At 44.1% G+C, this 24594-nt stretch overlaps 1 protein-coding gene across 1 annotated transcript in view; it reads left to right on the forward strand.

Moving 5' to 3' along the window:
• The window catches only part of PolE1 (DNA polymerase epsilon catalytic subunit 1), a 65619-nt gene that overhangs the window by 26633 nt on the left and 14392 nt on the right, over nt 1-24594 (forward strand). Inside the window, exons 24-43 of the mRNA XM_089549702.1 lie at nt 78-166; nt 781-883; nt 1452-1532; nt 2508-2639; nt 3103-3303; nt 4660-4893; nt 5349-5481; nt 8533-8629; nt 9374-9512; nt 10638-10744; nt 12150-12278; nt 12785-12951; nt 13577-13737; nt 16576-16751; nt 18157-18271; nt 18593-18846; nt 20150-20234; nt 21168-21371; nt 24238-24315; nt 24415-24486. Of these exons, the coding sequence (XP_089405828.1) occupies nt 78-166; nt 781-883; nt 1452-1532; nt 2508-2639; nt 3103-3303; nt 4660-4893; nt 5349-5481; nt 8533-8629; nt 9374-9512; nt 10638-10744; nt 12150-12278; nt 12785-12951; nt 13577-13737; nt 16576-16751; nt 18157-18271; nt 18593-18846; nt 20150-20234; nt 21168-21371; nt 24238-24315; nt 24415-24486 (2757 nt within the window). The remainder of the gene's footprint in view (nt 1-77; nt 167-780; nt 884-1451; nt 1533-2507; nt 2640-3102; nt 3304-4659; nt 4894-5348; nt 5482-8532; nt 8630-9373; nt 9513-10637; nt 10745-12149; nt 12279-12784; nt 12952-13576; nt 13738-16575; nt 16752-18156; nt 18272-18592; nt 18847-20149; nt 20235-21167; nt 21372-24237; nt 24316-24414; nt 24487-24594) is intronic.

The following is a 24594-nucleotide window of genomic DNA, read 5'->3' on the forward strand; positions in this document are numbered from 1 at the left end:
GTGTTAATTGTGCAGTTTGTAGCATAGTCGCTGCTGTTCAAAAAGTGATTTTTCTGCCATTTATTTTTATTTGCCAGTTTCTTGGTGACCAGATGGTCAAGGATGCAGGGCTCAGCTGCAGGTACGTCATCTCCAAGAAGCCTGAGGGGGCTCCTGTGACAGAAAGGTGAGGAGTGGATTCATCCGCAGTGCATATGTACTAATTTAATCCTAGTGGGGCTGATATAGCTGCATGTACTCTTTGAACTTGTAGTTCACTTGGAAGCATCATCTGCTTGCTTTTACTAAACTTTCTTCTTAAATTTTTGGCGCGGGAACAATTTTTTTTTTAACCACATAAACATGATCAATAGTTGTATGTTTAACAACAGTATACATTAAAACATAAAGGCTTCATGCTGGTTGCAGTGGCAGAGATTGCAAAATATTCCTCCATGTTTATGGCCCCGAGTAAGGGGGGTTTACTGTGAGTGTTTGTTAGGCGATTTCATCTACATTTATCTTTCATTTTGTTTTCCATTCTGAATTGTCCTTCCAAGTTTTCACTCGGAAAATGCATGCAACAAAAAAAAAGCTAACTTTTGCCAATTTCATTATATCTAGGTTTGACTGTGGTATGAGTTCCAAAATAAAGTGTGTGAAGGAAAGCTGGAGGTTGAGGCATGCATGGATTTAGGTGCTTGGGGAACCCAAACAGCACTCTGAGGAACATGAGTTCCATGGATCCCAGTTTGAGAATCTGTGGCTTAGGGTGTTGTAACCTGCCCCATTGTCTTTCAGAGCCATTCCTCTTGCCATTTTTCAAGCTGAGCCAAGTGTGAAGAGGCACTACCTCAGACGGTGGCTGAAGACGTCAACTACTGACGATTTTGACATTCGATTGGTGTGTACTGTTCAAAACTTCTTAGTCTCTCCTTGTTCCTGACCAAAATCACTGAATTATGTTGGTACAGCTGACTCTTTTTCATTACCATTGCTTTTGAACTACTGTATACTACTGTATAAACTTGTGTAAGGACTCCACTCTTTTTTTTAATTTGGGCATTAAGGCATGAATTTTATAGGTGCGGTCATTACACAAATTAAAAAGAAAAACATATAACCATATTTTTTTTTCTCAGTCATCTTGTCCATAATGGGATGCGGCCCATACATGGGTGCAGCTCTTACACAAGATTATATAGTAAATCTTAAGTACTTTGGGAATAGCGTAAGCAAAGTGAGCAGATTTATTGCACATTGCTTCTCTAAGTGCCTAAGTTGAATTATCTTCCTTCAGCATATGCTGTCTGCTTTTCATGAAATTTATGGAATATTTCAAGTTACGTAGGCTGATCTGTGTGTAATTTTTTTTTTTCCGTCTTATCAGTTATGCATGCACACTTGACCTTTCTTGGTAGAATTGCTTGTTACTGACAGTGCTCTTCCTCTGTCTTCTCACCACCCTCAAGATTCTTGACTGGGAATACTACATCGAGAGGTTGGGAAGTGCCATCCAAAAGATCATCACCATTCCTGCAGCTCTTCAGCAGGTAATTTTGAACCGTTTGCTAAATTGTAGCTGAAGTAAAGAAAAAATCCCCAGCTGAAACGTGCGAGGGAGCTGCATAGCCCTTGTTGGACCCCACATGACGGTATCTGGGGAGACATTTTATATTCTCTCATAAGTTGCACGCTGTTTCATAAAAATATAAGCATCCTTAACATCCTTGGCACTGTAAATTCCTATTTGCAGAGAAGTTTATTTTTCTTTTTTTTTTCACTGCAATATCTTAGTTTGCCTGTGTCGTCCATTTTCTTGTCTTTTGTGCTCGTCTTCGTTCGCCCTGTTTATTCAAGATGCCATATTGACTTTAATGTTTTGTACTTGACTTCATAACTGAGGTTGTGGAGTATAGCGAGATCAGTCTTTATGCAGTGCACAACAGGGAAGACAAACACACAGAACGCTTACTAACAACTTACAAGCAGTTGCTGAGGGCTGACTTGCTGAACACCTTCCTTCTCATGTTTTGTCTTAGCACTTTCTTCTTTAATTGTGAAAAATCAACTAGCTTAACACTCCATTATTGACAACTTTAAATATGGCCAGCTACTAGTAAGCTGTGTCACAGAGCTCATAACTATCAAAGATGAGTGCTCGGTAACTCTGGTTCATAACAGTGCTAAACTGAAAAACAGCTCCCTGTATACGGAGAAAAAACCAGTCACACAAGACGACGGACAAGAAGAGTGTACACACCACAACGACGTCCAGTCGTTGTGGTGTGTACACTCTTCTTGTCCGTCGTCTTGTGTGACTGGTTTTTTCTCCGTTTACAATGTACCAACTGGCCCGCATTTCAACCCTTCAGCTCCCTGTATATCTCAGCCAATGGGAGTGCTGTTTGAAAGGACTGAGGCTGTATTCACTCAAATTTGTCTGCTTGAGGCTGAAGGCATACTGATGTCGTTGCGGCATTAGGTCTGGGCTTGGATGTGTTGTGGATATTATGTGCAATGTGCAGGTCCCGAATCCCGTGCCTCGTGTAGCCCACCCACCATGGCTTCACAAGCGACTTCTTGAAAAAAATGACGTGCTCAAGCAGAAACGGATCAGCGAACTCTTTACAGCTGCTCCTAAGCAGCAGGTGCAAGAGGTAAGCGTACACATGCTGTTTTCTCCCAAAAATGATTTTTTAAAACGTTACTAGAAACCTAACAGCACATCTGAAGGGATGCACGAGGCCCAGTTATTTTAAAATAGACAGGAATTCAGATAACGTTAAAGCAACTTCATCACAGAGCAAATCCTATGAATGGATGCTGACCATATATCACTGTCACTGCTGCCAAGTTTCTTTTACTTTTGCACCCATTTGCTGCCTTTTAGGAAAAGAAGTTGAGGGGGATTAGAAGAAGGCAGGAGCTTTCATCAAGCAGGCTACATGCCACACTGTTTGTCCCTGTGCCCTCCACCATGTTCACTATCAGTAGCAGCAATGTGGAATGTGACAAGTGTGACTTTTACATGACGCCATGTATGCACAATCATCTTAAATGCTGTCTCAGTGATGAGATAATGACCAGCAATTTTTTGTGTGGCCACCACTGCTCCTGCAGTCTGCTCCCACGGACACGGCCGAGATGGCCGACATTGAAGACCTGGCCCAGCCCGGTCGTTCTTCAGAGCCGAGGAATGTTGTGGCCACCGTGACGCACAGGAAGAGGGCACGCTCACCAGAGAGCAGCACCGAGGAGGAGGTGCTGCGCAAGTCATGGCGCGAGACGCTGGGGCCACCCCCGCCACTTGGGCAGAACAAGGTAGGCGACTGCTAGATGTGCTCAGTCCGTGTCATCATTGCTTGCAGTGGAGTTTTGTTGACTGAGCATGAGAGTGGGACTTTGTTTCAAATGGTTTCAGATTCATGGATTCGTTTTTGCCACCTCTGCTGGGCTGATCTTTCGCAGACTCATGAAAACAAGCCTTTTTAGACATGTTGGCTTGTGTACCGCTGTCGGCATGTTTTTATGTTAATGACTGGAACGTTTACTGTCGAGATTGGTTTTGAGATTGTTTTTGGTGCAGAGATGTCCCTGAGGTTTCATGTGATTGGCTATTGCCTTCAACCCTGTATTCTTAATTTATTAACAAACAGAAGTGCACATCGGATGCTTTTTTGTCACTTCGGCTGGAAAAAAAATTTATGATTTTTATGTTCATAGTCATCCTGGTGCAACATGAGGTCTGACTGACCAGATGAGTGACTAGCGTTTACCAAAATCTGCACTGCATGTGGCTCTTGTCTGAGGTCCCGTGATATGACCACAGAGAAGCGTTTCATGCTACAGTTGAACCGCAATGCTGTGTTTTTCTTGGGTGCACAGAAAAAAAAAAGCATGACCCGTGAAACATAATAGCCAAATACAGTACGTCAAAAAATTGCACTGTTGTCCGCCGCTTGTTTTTTTTATTTCTTGCTAGTGCTTCTGTATAACTTGCATGGATTTTGGCTGTTGTGACCGTTCTGCATGTTCAGAGCGTCCCAAATGCCCTGTGATGGCTCTCTGTCTTACTAAGCAGCTCTGGGTGGAAGGGAAGCAGCAGTGAGGAGAGAGTGCATGCGGAACAGGCGAAATTTTGGTACATGTGTGCATCTGCCTTGTTTGCGCGGCACCTGCTTTAATCTTGCACAATCCTCATTTATTGGAATCTATACAAACCCCAGCAGGCACTGGTTTGTTAGTGAGGTCACGACTAAAAGCTCCAACTGAGGGGCAGATGCTTGAGCAGCAGGAGTTGGTGTTTCGATTTCGCTCAGTTACACTTTGCTATGCTTTGGTATGGGTGGGTTATGTCAAACAGCATGACACTCCTGTGGCTGCAAAATGAGGTGATGAGGCAACTACCTCGTTGTTGTGCAGCCATGGTTGTCTGCATGAGTGCTGCATGCATTTGAGGTCGTGTGAGCGATTGCTCATCCCAGATCTCTCGAAGGCATGAAGAGCTTTCTTGCTCACCCCAGCAGAGCTTTGAAGTGCCAGTGGTGTTACCAGAGCTCAGAATCGTGGCACATAAGCAAGCCCAGTAGCCTCGGAGCTGTTGAAAAGCATGGCATTTGCTTTTCTTTCGGTGGATGTGCTCACATACAGCCTATATGTGTTGCTTCTTTGCTGCAGGAAGAAATGGTTGAATGGCTGAAGTTTCACAAGAAGAAATGGGCACTTCAAAGGCGGCAGCGGCAAGAGCGCTCCAAGCGGATGAACCGTGGAATCACTGGCCCCTCTAGCGCTGCTGACAAGGCTTCTACCTCCAGAGGTGGTGCTGTTCGATCAGGAGTAGCTGGCACGCTAGGCAGCTTTCTCCGCAGGGCACAGCGTAATCTCCTTGACTCTCCGTGGCAGATCATTCAGGTGGGTCACATTTCTTGGTACCACAGTTTACCACATTTAGTACTCGCGTAATGAATGCACCTGTTTTGTCCCATATTTTTTACAATATAGGGTGTGTGTGTCCATTATGCAGTTAATATGTTGGTAATATAGCTCGTAGTGACACGACGAGCAAATTCCTTTGTTACTGGAGGAAAAATGGAAAGTTTTGGTGGACAGTGTGCAACTTTTGCGTGCTTGTAGTGAATGGTCTAAAGCAGATAAATACAAGGTTTGCACCATAAGAACATGTTCGTATGAAAGCAGCAGCAGTTTCTTCTGTGCAAAGAAGAGATCAGAAAAAGAGATCAAACATCTTGGCAAAACTCAGACCCTCTGTAGGTTGTTAATGAGGGCTTTGACATGTGTAACACAAGAAGTGTTGCTTGTGTTTGCTGAAGTATGTAACCTGTTTCCCCCCTTTTGCTGCTTTGCAGTTGGACCAGACAGGTACACCTGGCGTGTTTCGTCTGTGGGCCTTGGTGGGCACTGAGCTGCACCAGCTGCGTGTTGTCGTGCCCAGGATCTTCTACATAAACTCCAAGGTGCCCAAAGAGGAGGAAAGCCTGAGTAAGGACTTGCTGTGCCATGCAGAGCACGATGTGTGGGAAACATGCATGAAATGCAAGGGCTGTGAGACATGTCTGCTTTGAGTCTCATGAGGCAAATTCGTTTTATTTCATAAGCGATGTGAGTTTCATTAGGTGAAAATGGTGGCAAGTACTATCTGTCTGCATGACCAGTATGGAGAGAGGGAAAACAGTGCTGAAAGCAAGCGCGTGTTGGATCACGTCAACAAGGTTGTCAGATAGGCTGATACGTGGCATGCCAAGGAAGGCGAAGTGTGTGTAATGAAACTAATGTAAAAAGATAAAAAATAATTAATGAGTAATAAAGCCTGCCGAAGTAAACCAAAGTGTAAATGCAGCAAATGTAAAGCATAAAATCATTAGTGAGTTATAAAGTCCATCCAAAGTAAAGTTAAGTGGGATGCAGTAGAAGGGGAAAGCATCAAATTGAGAAGCATCATCCTAAACGCGCATTCTGCTGGCGCATTTCAGTGCATCAGGTTATCTGAGCGCTTGTCAATCTTTTTGCTCATTTCTGGCCAGCTATCTGCTTTTCATGTTTTTTCCTGGACAAAGTACATGCTTCAAAAGTGTTTCTCTTTATACGACCATGTCTAGTGCAGTGCCTTTTTCAGTGAGTGCAAATGAGCATAGAAATGTGATGTCTATGTGAGTGAAATAGTCTGCGCAACCTAAAAACAAGTTTTAGTGAATGTAATGCCAAGCTGACAAGAGGAGTGGAGACATGCTGAGTTGGCATCCTCCATGGTGGCTCAGTGGCTTTGCCGTTCAGCTGCTGGTTCGAAAGTCATGGGCTTGAATCGCAGCCGAAGCAGTTGCATTTTCGATGAACGCAAAATGAAAAATGGCCACACGATGTCAGTGCATGTTAAAGAACAGAGGGTCTAGATTAATCTAGAGGTATTCACTGTGACGTTCCTCACAGCCCCTGCATTGCTTCGGGGCACCACATATCACATATCAACATGCTGAATTAGCATAGCTGGTTCCTATGGTACTTTCTAAATGCAAGACAGCAGGAGCCTTGTTGAAGCAAGTTCAAACTCTGTGCACTAGCCACTGAGGTCTTGTTTACAAGGTTGCTTTTGTGGGTGATCTGGAGACGCAATGTGTACATGCAGTTAAAGAAAAAAAAGTGCTGTGCTGTTTGCCATAGCTAATCCAGGCACTTTTATGAAGAATAATGTGTTAGCATATCCAGGGAATAAGCATCAGATAATTGAAGATTTGTGAAAATGAAAAAGCACGTGCTAAGTGCGACATTCAAGTGTCTTGTTGAGTGTGACATTTCAATGTCTGGTTAAGTGTGACAGCAGCTGTACATAGTCATTAACCCTTTCTGTGCTGGGCTTTTCTGGGGTTGCACTTTTCTTGATTATAGGGGAACGAACACAGCGGTTTACTTTTGGTTATCCACATGACAGAAGATAACATGGATGACAGCAAATGTACAGTCATGAAATCTATGAGCTTGAACACGGCAGCAGGTGGCAGATAGTCTCGAACCCTACTTGTTGCGATACGTGGCGGCCGCCTTCGGCTTGCTGGAAGCAGGCAAAGCGACATAGTCCTTTCCACCACGTTGCTAAAAGCATCCGCCGCATATCGCCACAAGTAGGGCTTGAGGCTATCTGCCACACACTCCCGTGTTCACGCTCATAAATTTCATGACCGTACATTTCAGTGTCCCCCCGGGTGTTGCTAATAAGCAAATACTAATAAAATGAGAAAGACACACAAGAAGGTCACCATTCTCAGTACTTTTTGACAGTGTGGCAGAGCTTGAAACATGGGTCCGGACACAGAGGTCACCTCTTCCTCGGATGAGAACCTGTCAAAATTCAAATCTGAGCTTGGCTTGTATTTGGAATCAGAAGATTCTGTTTGCAGTCGAAGGTCCCACATGGCCAGCCGTCCCAAAGCAATCATGCGCATGGAGGGGTGCGTTGGTAGAGGCGAGTAAGGCCGTGGAGCGGTAGCGGCATGTGCTTCCTAAACTTGATGCGATGCAACAAACATGGCAAGTGAATGAAAAAAAAAAAAAAATTCTACAATTTACAACAGGTGGCAGAACCACCCTTAGTACTCCAGCACGAATGTTTGAACAAAGAATTGCAAATGTATGGGTGTTCGCACTCAGAGAAGCCTCCACTTCTCTCAAAAGTTGCACGTGCGGAGCTCGTGCCAAGTGACCACACCCCTCAGGGGGAACGGATGAACATATAGGTACATCAGCGACACGACTTGAGGGAATTGCGAAAGTATGGCAATGATGCTGTAAGGATTAACATTCCATTGCTTTAAAATGTGCGTCTTTGCTGATGCTTCCTCTAGTGTGTTGCTCTGGCTGGATGCTTCCTGTCCATGCATTTGACTGTCAACTTGTATATTGAACTTGTGTATTGAAGGCGCTTCTTTGGCCATTCATGTGAATGGTGGTGAGAAAAGCTGGGATGCTGTGAACCATTTCACTCCACCTCATGTGGCTTCATAACACATCAAAATGTTCCTATGCGACTGCTCTGGTCTTATCTGGAAGGTGCCTTGCTTTGTGAGAATAAGAACACTGAATAGTTCTCACAGAAAACCATGTGATGTGCAGGTGCATGCTACAAGAAGCGATTGTTTCATATTTATTGTGCATCCGTTGTCACGCTGTTTGTTTCAGCTGCGAATGCACCCAGCTTATTTTTTAACCCTCCACACCACTGTATCTTCAATGGCGCTGTTGGCGAGTGCGAGATAAGAACACTTATGTGAAATAAAAGCGGTCACCACAAGTCATTTATGTAGTGTCACTTGGCGCTGGGGGGTTCAGTACACCCATTTTATGGTCAACCCTGTTTTGTATACAAAGTAAAAATTGCATGTGTGTGTTAAAAATATTTAGGAACAGTTCGATACAGCCATAATTTGTAATATCCATGCTCCAAGTTCGTTATATTGAGGTTTAACTTACTCACCCCTTTCTATTGATGCCTAGAAGAGTAATGTGTCTCTTGGTAACACAATGTGTTTGGCACCATTACAGCATGGCGTAAAGTGATGCGCCATTTACCAAGGTCCCACCCTGTTTACAACCTCTATGAGTACACAATAGAAGAAACAGTATTTCAGCAACGAACCGGGTAAGTTTGCAAGCTCTTTTTGGCCTTGTATTTCATTGCATTATTCACTGCTGTGGAACAAAAACTTATTGGAGTGGAAGGCCTAATACCTGACACAGCTTGATAGTGCTGGAGAGGCTTTGAATGGCTTAGTACCATTCGCATTCGGTGATGGAATCTTGCGTCTGGAAGGACAACTGGAGGTACCTTGAAAGGCGACTGTGGCTGGAGACATTTTTTTTTTTCAGTGCTAGTTTTTAATGCACGACTGTTTAATTGCAGTTTTAAAACTTGCGGAAAGAATTTTAAGTGTCCTATGTGGTCTCTTTTGTACTGCCTCCATAGCACATCACGGCAGTGCAGAAGGATCTTGTTCTGTGCCACTAGTGATCTCAAGCGCATATGCCTTCATGAGCACCAATTTTTCATGTGATATCATCCGGTGGTCTGTTCATGCTCATGCTGAACCAGGTAGTTTTCACTCAGTGCATATCTTAACTTTACGCTCATGGTTTTCCTCAAAAAAAAAAAAAGGGTGAAATATAACTCAGAAGTACTTGTATTTGGGCATGTTGGTTCATAACTTTTCAGGAGGACACAGGGGCGCAATAAAAGACACAGACATAGAAGTAGACAGGGACGGTAAGCGCTCGTCCCTGTCTACTTCTATGTCCGTGTCTTTTATTGCGCCCCTGTGTCCTCCTGAAAAGGTGACAATATCTTTTGGTTCTCTGAAGTGATGTTTGTCTCCTCTGCACTTTGTAGGGACATCACGCAGGAGCTTTCGGCACCTCACATTGAGGGTGTCTATGAGATGCAAGTGCCACTGGACTTCCGGCTCATGGCGCAGCTCGGATGTGTGTGCTTGGTTTCCAAGCAGCATTACAGAGAGTACAGCAGCAAGGTACTGTGTGGCAGTTTCCACCTTATTTGACTGTAGCAAACTTTAAGCATCAAGGCAGCAGTACTTTCGGCTGTGTATTTCTACATTTGGCCAGTAACGCTACAGTGGACATACTTAAATTTGGAATTGCTTAATATGGATGTTCGGTTCAGCTGAACTGATGTGTTGACCCCTTCTACACTAAGTGTAATAACAAGGCAACACAAGTGCGACTGCATGCTAATCTTCATAAGCTATTTCTAGTGCTGCCATCACTACACAGGACCACGGTGCATGGGGCCTCAGTTAGGAGAGTAGTGTGTGCTGTTGCTTTGAGGTACTAATAGTGAGGCAGAGAAATTGCATGCCCATCCAAGCCACTCCATCTGCCCATTTAATTCAAAATGGCACATTCCGCGATGGCAGCGAGTCGGCTTGACTGTGGCAGAGATGCCCACCCGACACTCAGTCCGAAAATTTGAACTAGCTTTCGTGTCTGCAGAGCCCAAAACATTGATTGGGAATATGTATAAATTCCTACGAGGTACTCTATGGTTCAAAAAAGCTTGCAATATTGCACAAGTCTGAATTATTGCAGTCCGAAAAACTGGTCTACTACTGTAACTGGAAAAAGCACTCATACACGTGGGCACGTTACAATGAGGCACCAGTTTGATGGTGTTTAGATGAGGACGAAGTGTCAGCCTGATGTGTGTGGCATACCAAATCAATTTAACATCCTTTCTGTGGCTTTCCTTACTGCTTAATTGTTGCTTTTGAAAGTTGCAAGGTGCACTCACTGTCAAAAGTCTATGGGATGCAGTATTAATGAAAAAGTTTATTTTACTGCTGCATTTGTGCACAGTATGAAAGAGATATGGGGAGCCTAGTTCCGAGTGTGTCAATAGCATCACTAAACCTCAAGTAGTGCTCTCTGGATGCGGAGGAAATAAATTTCTTTGCCAAAATCATGTTCTATAAACTTGGGACACCAGATGTACATATAGAGTTGTCGTTACAGTGGTCACACACTGTTACAGCTAGTAAACAAAGCATGGCAGTGCAACTAGGCATATTATGGTCACAGCAATGGACCAAAAGCTGCGTGTGTGGACATATCATGCCAAAATCTAATTTTCTTCCCAGGAGACTGACACATTCAACTTTCGACACCTGGAATTTGGCACACTGGCCCAGCATGAATACCTGCAGCCTGGTACCCTCAAGTACCTGTACTTGTACCATCACGTTGAGTAAGTGTAGCCAGCAGAGCATCCTGCTGGGCTTGTTGGTTTGTTATGCGGAAGACATAAGCCCAAACAAATAAAATAGCAGAGGAGGGCAACATTGAAGGGACACTGAGGATAAATTGAAGTTGGCCTGTATTAATGGATTACTGCATTCTAGCAACAGAGATGCTACCTTCACTGAAAACAAGGCTCGTATAAGCTAGGAAAGGCTAAAAAATAATATATTGGGCCACCATCATTGGCCAATTTCTCCAGTAAACCGTGGTGCCTGGACACGGTTTCTGGATGCAGATCCCAGAGGCTAGGCTGCATCACCATTCACTTCAAGACGGGGATCACAAAGTCCTTTCCGGTGTAGGCATCACAACTTTAAATCAGTGAGGGCAAATTTTTTAAATGCAGTTTTCTTAACAATGCATTTTTTTGCTGCCTCACAAACATCAGTATATTCAGAAAGAGCCATGGAATTGATTTTTACTTGGAGCGAAAGTTGAGTAGAGTTGTCCTCAGTGTCCCTTTAAAACTAAAATGTTTTTCCTGTAGCCGTCCATCTTTGTTCACTGCATAAATTTTGCCACTCAAGCATAATGTGGACTGAAACTGCTTCATAGCTGCCGCAGTGGCTCAGTGGTTGTGGTGCTCTGCTGCTGACCTGAAAGACGCCGGTTCAATCTCAGCCACGGCGGTCACATTTTTGACAAGGGCGAAACGCTAGAGACCCGTGTTCTGTGCAAGGTCATTGCATGATAAAGAACCCCCAAGGGGTTGAAATTATCCGAAGCTGTCTACTATGCATCCCTCATAGCCAGAATCGCTTTGGGATGTTAAACCCTGTAAACCAAACTGAAATTATGTTATCCTGGTACTCTCAGTGGACCTTCATTCAGCTTTTATTATCATGATACTCTTCTTGATTGTTCTCATATCCTGAGCAGTGACATTTTATTCTGGTCAAAAGCTTTGTAATTGTGCTTTTAGAACAGTGTGTTTGCAAGTTATGTGCCTGTGTAAATGCATGCACTTATAACACACAACTATGGACTGGTTCAGCATGGCAGGCGATACCAGGTCAGACTTAGGCCTTTCTCTTTTGTTTCACTAGCCTTGAAAGTCACTGAATTGTGAGGTGGTGACAATTATGCATCATACTTGGTGAGTGGTCATCAACATTTCAAGTGTGTTGGTGCTCTACATAATTTTTCATTGTCCACTGCTACGCTGTGTAGTGCCTAAAAATGAAGCGTGAAAATAATATTTAATACAAAAGCGTACAAACTGCAATGTTCTGCTGTGCCTCTGGTGCATTACACTAGATACTTCTGAAAAGCTCATGGTTAGGTTCTTGCATATTAACATGGTTCCCCATACCTGATCCCATTTCATTTGTAATTGCATCCTTGCATTGCAGCGGTCAGAAAATGATGTTTGGCATGTTTCTACCACCACTCAAGAAAGGTGTTGTGTTTGCTGTGGACACTGTGCGCTCGAACCAGATGCCAAACATGGGCACCCTCTACAAGGCCGAACGGCAAGCCAAGTAAGTAGAACTTTTTTTTTTTATTCACTTCTTATCAATGAATAAATGTTTGCAACCTGTGTACAGTCATACACAGCCATGTGGCTACAAAGAGAAGCTTCATAGCCTTCATTTGCAGCCTGAATGCTAATGCACCTCGGTGTACATACTGATCCACCTAGGTGCTGTCTCATTGTGTTTATATTCTCACCAGCAGCTGTTGTGCATTTGACAAAGAGTGCATGCATGCAGGGGCTACCTTTGACTGAGGGGCTACCTTTGACTAAGTTGGTGCTAGTTTTTTTTTCTAACTTGCAAGCAAGGCATGATTTGTGAGGCAGAAGTGACTGAAAGGTCTTGTCGAAAACAGCACAAGATGAAGCAGGCAGAGAAAAAACACTGGTGCTCAGGTGAAATCGAAGTCAGGCTGTACCTTTAGGTACTGCGATGAAAATGTGGACATGAAATGGTAGTGCCATCATTTTAGATCACTCGGTGCACCTCTCATTGAATCGCTTCCTTTTCAGGATTGAGCGCGGCACGGCAGCTGACCTGGTCCCTGAAGATGGCTACTCATTTGAGGTCCGAGTGGAGACAGATGTTCGCCTTGTGCACCGAGCCATCCAGAGAGCCTTGGCACTTTATCGAGATGAAAAGAAGGGGCCAACTATGGTTGCTGTGCAGAGCTGCGTTTGTAAGTTTTGTGCCCATCACTCTCTCAAGTTGCACTTGCAGATTACCTTCATGTTTTACTTTCTACCAGGGAAGTACACGTTGCATACTTATTTAAGGCGTCAGAAGAGTTTAAAATGTGAGAACTAGTATGACAAGGGTGATGAAACTCTACAGCAGTGGCCTATCTGTTGGAGCCATTCGCTTTGCTTGCAGGAGTAGTGGGGCTTTATCCAAAGTGCCTCCAGGCACTCACCGGTTTCTCAGTGGGTACAAGTTTTTCCTGACACTTGGCATCCCTGAGGTGGTTAGTGACTGCGACAATGCAACTAGCATGGAAAGCACAGGGACAGCGACAAAAGGAACCGATGGCTGCTGTCCCGTCAGTTCCTTCTGTCGCTGTCCTTGTGCTTTCCACGCTAGTTGCAATGTCGCAGTCACTAACGAATTCACACCAACTAGCCCAACTGTCTTCCATGATCATACCCCTGAGGTGGTATGCTTGGAAAGACTGGGCCTTTGACCTAAACTTTTGCAGATGAAAACACTTTAGCCAGGGTGCTCTTTGGCCAAGCTTTCCTTGCATCATTAAAATCAGATCACCATCAAACTCTCTCATACCTATGTTTTTTTCTTCTTTCTGGCAGCCTTGGAAGAGCTCAAGTCCACGATGCCTGGCCTGTTTGAGTTTCCTGTGGTGCCCATGCACGTTGATGACAAGGAGGACCTCTACCGTGTGCTTGAGTGGCAGCGTGTTGGAGCCAAGGCCATGATCAGGCACTACCTCAACGTGGAAACTATCCTGACGGTGTGTTACTGAACTGCTTGTCACACTAGAGAGTTTTAGTATAGCGTATGAGCGCTTATGTACGCTATACACAAGCATTTAGCGGGAGGTTACTGTGGGAGTCGCAAGAGCACTTTTAGTTTACCGTAGAACCGCCCGAACGCAACGGTAGCTAAGGCCGCAGTGGCGCCATCTGGTGTTATAATGTGAAAACATTTTGTGTGGTGTTTTTCGCGGTTAGTCAAGGCATTGGCCAAGCTGATCCAAGTCGTACCACGTAGATAGCCGGTTGCATAGCGTCCCTTATGGCATCCCCGATGAGTTGCGCTGTGCGCAGTCGAGGCAGGGCCTAGCTTTTTTTTTTTTTTGGTAATGGAACCGAGCAAGGTTTTTAAGAACGTAATGGTACATACTAGCATTCTTTCGGACCCCTACTGCCCTACAGCCGAAATGACTACTTTTGGCAAGGCTATGACTACTTTGGCATAAAAATCCAAATCAAGCCAATCCACAGTTGGCGGTGTTTTGTTAGGGTTAGGAACGGAGGAATCGTTGCACAGAATCCAAAATAGGGCAAGTTTATCACTCATTCGTTCTGCTGTCGGCGAGAGGAGGCAAAGCGAATATCACACGTTCCATTTAAGGGCAACGAATGTGCCTAAAAACCCAATAACATGACATCTTCTCTCCGAAGCGGGCGACGTGGGTGCCGCCATGTTGACAACGCTATTTTTCCTGGCATACGCAAGACCACGTACGCTAAATTCGAAAAATAGCGTACGTAATGCGAACGTACGTAAGACATCGGTTTCAAATAGCGTTTTGCGCATGCACAGTACGACTGATGCTATTTTATAGCGTACGCTATGCCTTTGCGTATGTCTGCGTACGCTATACTAAAACTCTCTACTATATGCTTTGCTTTCTTGTGCTCTGATATGCACTGCTGCTATCGACTCTTGCTTTTTTGTAATAAATTTGAACTTTAGTCCACACAGCGATTTGCATGGAGAGTGTTCAGCTTTCAGTGATTTTGAGCTACATTGTAAGCTTATGTAAGAATCAGTCAGCACTTTTTGGGGTCTATTTGTGCCTGAAAATGTAATGAAAATAAGAAAAAAATTTGTGCACTTGCATCACTATATTTACTGCCAATAGTAGTCTTATAATTCAGGTGCGAACACAGTGTCAGTACTGAAAGAAAATTAATTTCTAGAAACCAAAAAGGAAGGTTCTGTAGTATTGCTGAGATCATTTTTTTCAAGTGCATAAAGTGTCATGCTGCATAAAATTATGCTCCATGTGCGGCACAGTTATGTCATTCTTACTAAATGTGTGTTTTATGTGCTGTATATTTTTTTTTTGTCTTCATGTTTATCGACTGCGAAGTTGTCAGGTAGTACTACTCAAACACACTTGTGTTTTCCAGTCAAATTCTTCAGTGACATAGATTTGTCTCTGCGTTTTCAGTTCATTGAGTACTAGCAACATATGTGACGAGCACTTTTAAGAAGTATCCTTTCACGAGTTTAGAATTCATGACTATGTTGCATAATGCCATTGCCATTTATGATACTCTCTTTGGGTGGTATACCGTATAATCTCGTGTAAGGGCTGCACCCATGTATGTGCCGCACCTCCTGTTTTGGACTAAATAATTGAGAAAAAAATACGGTTATACTTTTTAAAAAAAATTCGTGTATGGGCAGCACCTTCAAAATTCACTCTTGAATTTAAGAAAAAAAAAGTGCGGCCCTTGCATGAGTTTGTACGGTAATACTATAACTATTCTCGAACCTATTCCATGCCATTCTTGAATTTCCCTCCCTTTCTCATTGGTTGAAGTGACCCCACACCCCACAATTGCTCTTGGCTATTGGCTGAAGGCAGTGGCATCTCTTTAAGCAATGGCAAAGGGTGGGAAAATATAAAAATTGTGTCAATTCAGAAGGAATCGGTATATTATACCGACCTTGGTTTTAAACTACCAAGAAGTGAACTTTTGCATGTATATCCTGTTATTTCTTTTTTCATACAAATAATTGTGTTGTAAGCGTACGCTGTAGGGCCATGCAGTAATATAGACCCTCGTTAACAATGATGGATGTATACTTTTTTTTTCAAGGATAAAACCAACCTTTGTCTTGTTAGCATGAACTGGCAAGTGAAGTAGTACCAGCAGAATACAACTTTAAAAAATTTGAATGACTGTTTTGCCGAGTTGTGTTTTTTTTTAACTTTCCTCTTGTAGTACTTCTAATGAAAGCAGGAAAAAAAAAAATTGCAAACACACATGCAAGACATGTCCATCACCGCAGAAATATGTTCTTCAAAGCTCGCCTGGAGACCTGGGATGACGACACACCTTCTTTCTGTGCAGCCATGTATGCAAAGTACACTTTGCATGAGCATGCATACGGTGCACATGTTTATAGCGTAGCGCATCACTATACTATGGGTCCCTGCGCACTGCATTGGTTTTGGGGTAACTCTGGTGCAAATTTATTGAAGATTCTATTAAAGACATCGGTGGTGTTAACTGTTATCTAGGCGAGCTTGTACCACGACTGCCATGCAGGTGAACTTTGCATTACAGACACCAAAGCGTTGCACGAAAATCTAGCATGCAACCATTAGAACGCAATTTTGCAGTAGAAAACGACGTAATGGCAAAGAAAAGAAAAGCTTCAGATTTCACTCAAGTCTACTGCAGTATGCTTGTGCTTTCCGAGTTGCCATGGATTACTGTTGGATTCTTTCCTCCAGTCTTTTGTTGACACAACAAAGTGTACTATAGCACCTGTTGCAGTCTTGCTTGAGTGCTGCCAGTGAACTTAGATTGGCGTGATCCTTTTGCAGACAATGTTGGAGCAGTGTCGCTACTTCCACGTGCCTCTGGGAAATCTTCCGAAGGATGCTATCCTGTTCGGCTGTGACCTCTTCTACGCACGTCACTTACAGAGGCAGAACTTTGTGCTCTGGTGTTCAGAGACAGACAGACCAGACTTGGGTGGCAAGGAAGCCGATGATAACTGGTAGGTCCAGCGTTCTCTGTTTAAGCTTCATTGGCTTATGTGTAGGAATTAGACAGCAAAACCAGCATAATCATGTTGTGGACAGAGCATCATACATGAGCACTGGTTGTGCCATTGTATGCTCACATCTCACTTGGTACAAGTGCCCTGTATGTTTTGAGAATGATATTAGTTTTTTCAAACTGAGCAGGCGCTTTGGAGAGTACCAGGTTATTGTGATGCAAGCGATTTTTTATTCTGTTCATGCTTTGAAATACTGAGGGCCAAGTATATAGGTCTCACTGGTGCATAGATTGCTAATGCTTTAACAGTTTGCTGTATATATTGTCGCGTATAAGTCGACTCCTCCAACTTGCCGCCCTCACTGGCTGAAACAAAGTTGACTCCAATTGTAAGTCGATGGCAACGCAAGCAGTAAGCTGTATGTCAACATAACGTTTCTGGCGGGATGGCATTGTGGTATGCATGCCGCTCAAAGCAACAGATGTGGAAAGGCGCAATCGTGAGGCCATCAGTGAAAGGCAGATGGGGATTAAAAGCTGGAACAGGCCCTGGCGTGGGGCGCATACTAGCCATGTCTCGACCAGAACTGCCTTAGACCCCGCAGATAGATAAAATTAACCCACTATTTTCGAATGGTCATTTTTGTAAAAAAACGTCGACTTATGCAGAACGATCAATGGTAACCTTTCCACTTTGCTCTTGTTGATTGACTCCCCAAGTGGGTGCTAGTCAGCCATTATGTAGCTTATCCATTGTTATGAAGCTTGCATCACTACTATTGCTGATGCTTAAAATACATTGCCTTACTATAAAGGGACATAAAGCCACCAAGAGCATAGTGATTGCTCATAAAATTTTATGTGGAAAGAGAGAGTTAAATTTTCTAAGCTCAGCTCTGGTTATTCTTGTCTCATTAACTCTTTTAGTTCTCTGAATATAACCAGTTTTTTACTTCATAAACTGCTCGTTATTTCCTTTGTTGTGTTGTCTGTTAAACATCACTGTTGTTTCTGTAAGAATTTTTCTCATGGCTTAAACATCTTGAATGATTCCAATTTTCCTGGTAAGATTTTTCAGTGTGGAAATAACCATAGAACATTTCTTTTTGATGACTTAGTGGAGTTATGTTTACATCTTAAAATTAGATTGGGTATATACAGCTTGTTGCTTAATGCCAGTCGTTTATAGTGTAAGCACTCGGGAGAAAGAAAAAGTGTAAGTGAACATCACGACGTGGGAGTAGCCCCACGTCATCTGTGCATTTTTCAGCCCTTAAAGTACGGTTTGTACATCGCTGCACATTCTTGTTTCCTGTGACTTCTGTGGTGAAGACCTTACCATGAAAGGCACAAAAAATCCTCTGTAGCCTAGACTATCTGCAAATCACCGATGTTCTTTGCAGCCTCCTAGTGGAAGCGGAAATGACCTCCGTTGCTGAGGTCAACAATCCGGGGGCTTACACCTCAGTTTGTGTTGAAATGGACCTGAATGGCTTGGCTGTGACCACCATACTCCAGGTATGTATATCTTTTCTTCTGTCTAATCCTTAGGTCACTTGGGAAGTGCTCATTCTTCTTTTTATTTTTATGCAGTGAATGCTTGGTTGAAAGACGCATATTTGTTTGGGATGGCAGCTCTGTACAGCCACCTCACCACATTGCATTGTGTGTGTGTGTGTGTAGTCTGGGTGATGCGGGGGAGGGCGATCCATCACCATTCAAGAAACTTTTTATGGGAAACCTTACTGAACTTTGTATTTTTTTACAAAGAAGTTCAAAGAAATGCATGATGCAGTGTGTGAGGGAAGGGTGCCAGACAGTGTCCTCTGTTCCTTGCAGTCCCAGAACCTTACTGAGCTGGAAGGTGTGAGCGCGAGCGTCGCTTTTGATGCTGGAGGATCGGCCTGCGTCTCTCTGGACAGCATGGTGGGCGCGCAGCAGCAAGGCGTGAACCCTTCCCTGACCAGCTATGACGATGTGGCCCTGTCGGCCAGTGCTTTTCGTGTGCTGCGCTCCATGGTGGCTGGCTGGATGCGGGACGTGGCCATCTACCGCAATGTGTTTGCGGACTACCAGCTGGCTCATGTCTTTCGGTACTTTTTTGATGTTTTTCGCAATCTGTAGTCCAGTAGCTCAAGTGCCCAAAGTTATGTGAAATTGTGGCTTGAGACCCCCTATAAAGGGGCACACGTACAAAATTTCAAGTACTGACAAAAGATATGGTTTTACAATATAGGACACTGTGAAAGGTGAGTGCAGAATGCACGTGACGAGACAGATGTTAAGCTGTATTCAGCACCCACCTTGTCATGTGTGTTCATCTTTTGTTGCACTGTGTTTCTATGCTTTAAAACAATGGTGAACCAATCGTCCCTGTAATATGCATTGTTGAACCAGTGAATATGATTTGTTGCCTCAGTGTAAAAGGATGCCTTAAAGTCCTTAAAGTACGTTCAGCTGCTGACATTGAGTGGAGTGTAGTAATTCAGTATGTTTCAGTACTGGCCGATGGGTAGCATCGACATTTCAGCCTGCACGGAAACTGACTTTCAGTGATGCACAATCAGAGCAGAAAAATGTGTGATGTCTTCGTGTTAGCATGTTTACTGCTGCTGAATTGAGAACCTGAAAAGTGGCTTTCTACGATAGGGTTGTGAGCAGATGAACTTCTCCTCTTGAGAGTTCTATGCACACTTAAACATGACATCAGAGTGGGTTGAATGTGACATCATGCAGGAGCTGTGTGCTGGCGCTAACTAGAACGAAAAGTTGTGGAGAAAAATTGTTTTCGATTCATTAGTGATGCTGTACTCTGGCCTTCTGAGTTCATTCTCATGATTACGATGGCTGTAGGCATCTTTCAAGATAAAAATGCTCACCTGGAAAAATTTGGTGTCTGTATCCTTTCATATAAGTGAACTGGATATTATATGTGCTTGCAACCATCAATGGCAAGTATTCATTGCTGTGTATCGAGCATGAAACATTCTATTTCAAAACTGCAGGCAGTGTTCTGTCAGTTTAAATTCACATAATTGTAATGAATAATGCCTATGTATGAGAAAATTTAAAACCAAAACTAGTTTTCTTCCAAATGAAATACTGCAGTGTGCCATACCCATTGTGCTTCCAGCAACTGTTGGCCAGTTTGATTTGCTCATTTCTAAATGCTACTTCTTTTCCCAACTCCTCTGATTTTTCACATTTAATATAATTCAGGTCATATGCTTCTAATTGATTATGAAAATTTCTGAAATTGCAATGTTAAAATTTTGTAAGCTAAAGAGAAGAATGGGTAACAAATGGCCAAAGCTTTCTTTCACTGTTGTCAAAAGTTGCCGACATGTATACTGATGTGTTTTCTTGCCTTTCTTTTCATCGTCTCCAACTTTGCAGGTGGCTGAAGAGCTCGCAAGCTTTGCTGTATGAGCCAGTGCTGAAGAGGATTCTTAACAACCTCATGAAAAAGATGTTCTCACAGGTTGGCATGTTGAGCTTACATTGAGATTTCTGCGCACTGCTACTGGGTTGCAGGCGTTGTTAGGCAGAATCCTTCCCTACACCTGAAATTTTACGCTTGTTGTTTCTGCTGGGATTGCCTCTCTCTTGTTGCCTTCAAAAAGCAATGATGAGAAGAGAAGTGAAACTCATTTAAGTCACATATCGCCTCACTTACTCGCCAGTATGCTTCAGAATTTAACAGCCTATGAGAATGAATTTATTGATCGAAAATGGTTCCACCAGCGACAGATTAATGGGTTGCTCTTGGAGGGAGCATTCGGTGGGAGGGGTGTCCCATTTGAGCTATGTATTTCTTGGATTTTTTACGTCGAGGAAATTGGGTTCAGTATGGTTCTGTGTAAAATTTTTCGTTTGAGGTGGGGAGGCCTCCCGGTTAATGCCAGCAATTACTGGCAGCACTAACAACTGCAGCTATCCTTCCATGTAGCCATGCATAAAGTGAATGCATAAAGTGAATGCACATGACATAAAATCCTACTGCACCACTAACCCAGAACTACTAATAACTACAACAAGTAGTACTTTCACTAGCACTGCATAAAGTAAACTCTGGGTGCTTTTATTCATCTACGGCTACTACTTCATGGCCACTTATACATTGTATGCTTGTAAAGACATGAATACTCTTTATTTTAGGCCAACTTGGGCCTACATTTGTTTCGCAAAAACAGGAAACTGCAGATGTAACAAGTGCAGAAAACTGCAAATGGTAAAATTGAATGCATTTGTACATTAAAAGGGGAAATGACATCTGAATGTACGTAAATGTGATCAAGAGTTCCTGGGCTCTCATTTTTTAAGGCACAGTGACGATGAATGAAACTGTCGTTGGTGCCTCTTTACTTACTCACCCCCTTCCTCTTGTTTGTCCCTCTGTGATTTGGGCTGTCAGCTGGTGATGGAGTTGGAGCGCCTTGGCATGGTGGTGGTACATGGAAGCACCAGCCGACTGGTGCTGTGCACTAAGCGCCGCCGGTTGCAAGATGGCCTGTCCCATGCCGAGTATGTCATCAACGGTGTCCGTGGACGTGAACTCTTCCACAGCCTTGACCTTGGAGTACGCGCCACCTGGCAACTCCTCCTCTGGCTCGACCCGGTACGTCTTCGTAGCTGTCATACATTTAGAATAGAGTAGGGGCTTTCGAACTTTGTTTTCATGGAATCCTTAATTTCCGTGGAGCACTTTTTGGGCTCTTCAAGCACCCAAATTCACTCAACCCCCCCTTCCCCCCACCACCTTTCCTTTTCTAAATTTATCTTGGGACTGACTTTGTTGCTCATAGCACGCTCTTTCACTCTTTAGCCAGACGTTATTGAATTTGGCCATTTTCGTGAGGGGCTGTGCATTTGCATGCATGTTAGGCTGGAAGGGACGGAAGCCAAGGCACATGGGGTTCCTTGGGGTCTTTTGAAAGCCATTAGCCATTGAAAGCGGCCGCGTCGCCATGTGTGGCTGCGAAAAGTGTGAGTGGCAAAGGGACCAATTGCATGCCGTCTACCCGGTTCGCTCGCGCTGGCAGTTGCTTTCCTGGATGAGCAATTGAGGGAGCAAACTTCCGTTAACCTCTGGCACGTGCCGGAACCCGAAACTACTGAACTGTTTGCTTTCGGTTTGCCGCTAGTCAGCCAGGCTGCACGCAAGGGCGTGTTTTATCGCCTTTTACAGTGGAACCTCGATTATACGACGTTCAGGGGACCGCGCGAAACCGTCGTATAATCCGGGTGTCGTATAATCGAAAATAAAGCGTGATATCTTTTAACGTCTGAACTTCATCGTCATCTTTTTTTTTTTTTTTTCGGAACACAAATGCAGCACATTTTTGCCGGCAGAGGGCTAGTCTTCAACAAACAAGATAAAATGGCCGTTGAGGCTGCCGTGAGCAGCGGGGCAGCGGCTCGCGCGTTTTTCTTGATAGGTGGAAAGATTAAGGCGCACCGGTTATCGACTGGCTAAAGTGTGCCTGCCGTATTTACTCGATTCTAAGCCCCCCCTTTTTTTCACGATCGCGATGCCCAAAGTGAGAGGGGGTGCTTAGATTCGAAAAATCTAAACTGACCCCCCCCCCCCCCGGGCCCCTCTTTTCGCGGCGAAATCTCGATGAAATGGGCGCGAGAAAAAACATTTTATTTAGGAAACATTCAAAAGAAAAATAGCTGCAGACAGTTCTGTGCCGCCATCTGTCTTGTAGTGTGGGAACGCAGCAACACAAAAAGCGCCGTGGACGCCGCTGTCCTCACTTCGGGGAGCGCGGCCTCGCCCGCTTATCTGTTTTTTCAGCGGCGTCCGCATTTGTTGCTGCGGTGGGCGTCTTATCTTTTCTCTTTATCTTTCCTCTCATCTTTTAACTCTCCTCTATCTGCACTTGGCAGCGGTGGCAGCGGCCAGTAGGCAGGCCTGTGCAATTTCCTTTTCATCCTTCTCTCAGTCACAACAACAACAACGCGCAGGCCGCGCCTCCTTGGGACTCCGACTGCACAGGCTCGACGAAAAAGAGAGCAAGTGCACTTGGCGGCCTCGGCAACGCTCTCTTCCGCGCAAAAAAGGGGGTGCTTAGATTCGCATGCAAAGTTTTTTTTAGAATTTTTTTTCCGAAAATAGGGGGGGTGCTTAGATTCGGGGGGTGCTTAGAATCGCGAAAATACGGTACATCCCGGCCTGCGTTTGCTGACGACCTTTTTTGACGGACGGTACGAGCCAGACGTCGTACGAAGCGGGGTCCATCTAAAATTTGCGTCATATAACCGAGGTTTTTAATGCATTGTCTCTATGGGGGTTTTGCCGGGACCGCACAAATTCGTCGTAAAATGCGGGTCGTCACATGACCGGGGGACGTATAATCGAGGTTCCACTGTATTTCCATTTGCCTCTGACTGCTGGCTTCGCAATTGTATCATTGCGCATTCATTGCTTTGAGCTGCACACGCACCATTGTGCCATCCTGCAGGGAACTACATAATGTAAGGCAGGGCAGGAGGAGATATGTTCTTACACTTAGAGTTAAGTATTTTTGGCCAGCAAGAGGTGCGAGTTGGAGGGCCAACGTGTAGATGACAGTATACAGTATATATTGCTCGTTATGATCTTTGTCAAGTTTTTTAGGACGTGTTCACAAAATCGTGGTGTAATTTGCGCACCTCCTTTTTGAAGCTCTAAGCTGAATAAAAAAAGTGCGGAAATTATGTGAGTAAATACGCTACCTTCTGGTGACGCCTTACAGTTTTTAGACTTTGCGTAATCTTCTTGAACAAAGGTGTTTGTTGGCTGTGCTGCCCAGAACTGAGTAAGGTCTGTTGCCCTACATTTCGTGAAGCTCCTGGTGTGCTTCCATGGCCTACACAATGTCATATGTCGTTTGGGTCTAATGGTGTAAGTTACTTACTGCCTTGAAGACTTTGCCTGAGTGTCAGCTGCATGGAATCCATCAATCTTTCTGCTTTCTGGAGCACGTCTCCAACATCAAGCCATATGTTGCCGCCATACCCAACAGTGCCTGACTTGCACCCGTCCCTTCCATCTTTCATAGGCATGTCTTTGGGCTCTGTCCTAAGCTTTCTTTCATTTTTGTTAACTGCCTAGCAGACTTAGGCAAGCCAGGCTTGTCATAAGCCTACTGTCATTTCTGGCTATGATGAGTTCAGCTTGTGCTGCATTTTCTGGCACTCTAAATGTCCAGTGTAAGGTGATTAGGGCTCACCCAAAGGATTTTCTTAGTTTGCCGATAGATGGCGGCACGGGTACTAATGACCATTTTGGTATCATTTTTGGAAAAAAAAGAATAAGTGTTTGTTAGGGGATTAAGTTTGTTCCTGAAAAATATGCGAAAGATCACTTCCAAGTGTATTAAAGCGTGTAATGATTGCACCACTTATGCAGGCTATTTTTCATTATGCGAGTGTGTACCGTGATAAATGTGGGGGCACCAAGTTATTTAATACCTGGTTTTCGTTATTTTTCGGTGCAGGCAAATCATGGTGGCATCCAAGGAAAGCTGGAGGAAAGCGGAGATGAAGAGGAAGAAGAGGAATCTGCTGATGATGAGGTGATCAGCCTGCATTTCTGACCACTCTCGGGTTCTGCAAGAGCAGGAAGACCCAGACGCACTATATTATTTTTTCCTTCCTTTCTTCTTGCACTTCAGGCGGAGGTGCGAATGCTGTGGAACCTGGCACATTTCTTGCCTGAAGCTGGAGCTGTACAGGACAACTTCAACGTAAGTTTCAAGCTCTACCAATAGGTACATAGTACACATTGCTGTACCAATGTTCTAGCAAGGGTCAAAAGAATCTTCTGCTGCCTGTCCATTTCCTGCATGTCAAAA

The sequence above is a fragment of the Amblyomma mixtum genome, chromosome 6 (genome assembly GCF_055824585.1).
Source record: "Amblyomma mixtum isolate Tamu chromosome 6, ASM5582458v1, whole genome shotgun sequence".
Lineage (NCBI taxonomy): Eukaryota > Metazoa > Arthropoda > Arachnida > Ixodida > Ixodidae > Amblyomma > Amblyomma mixtum.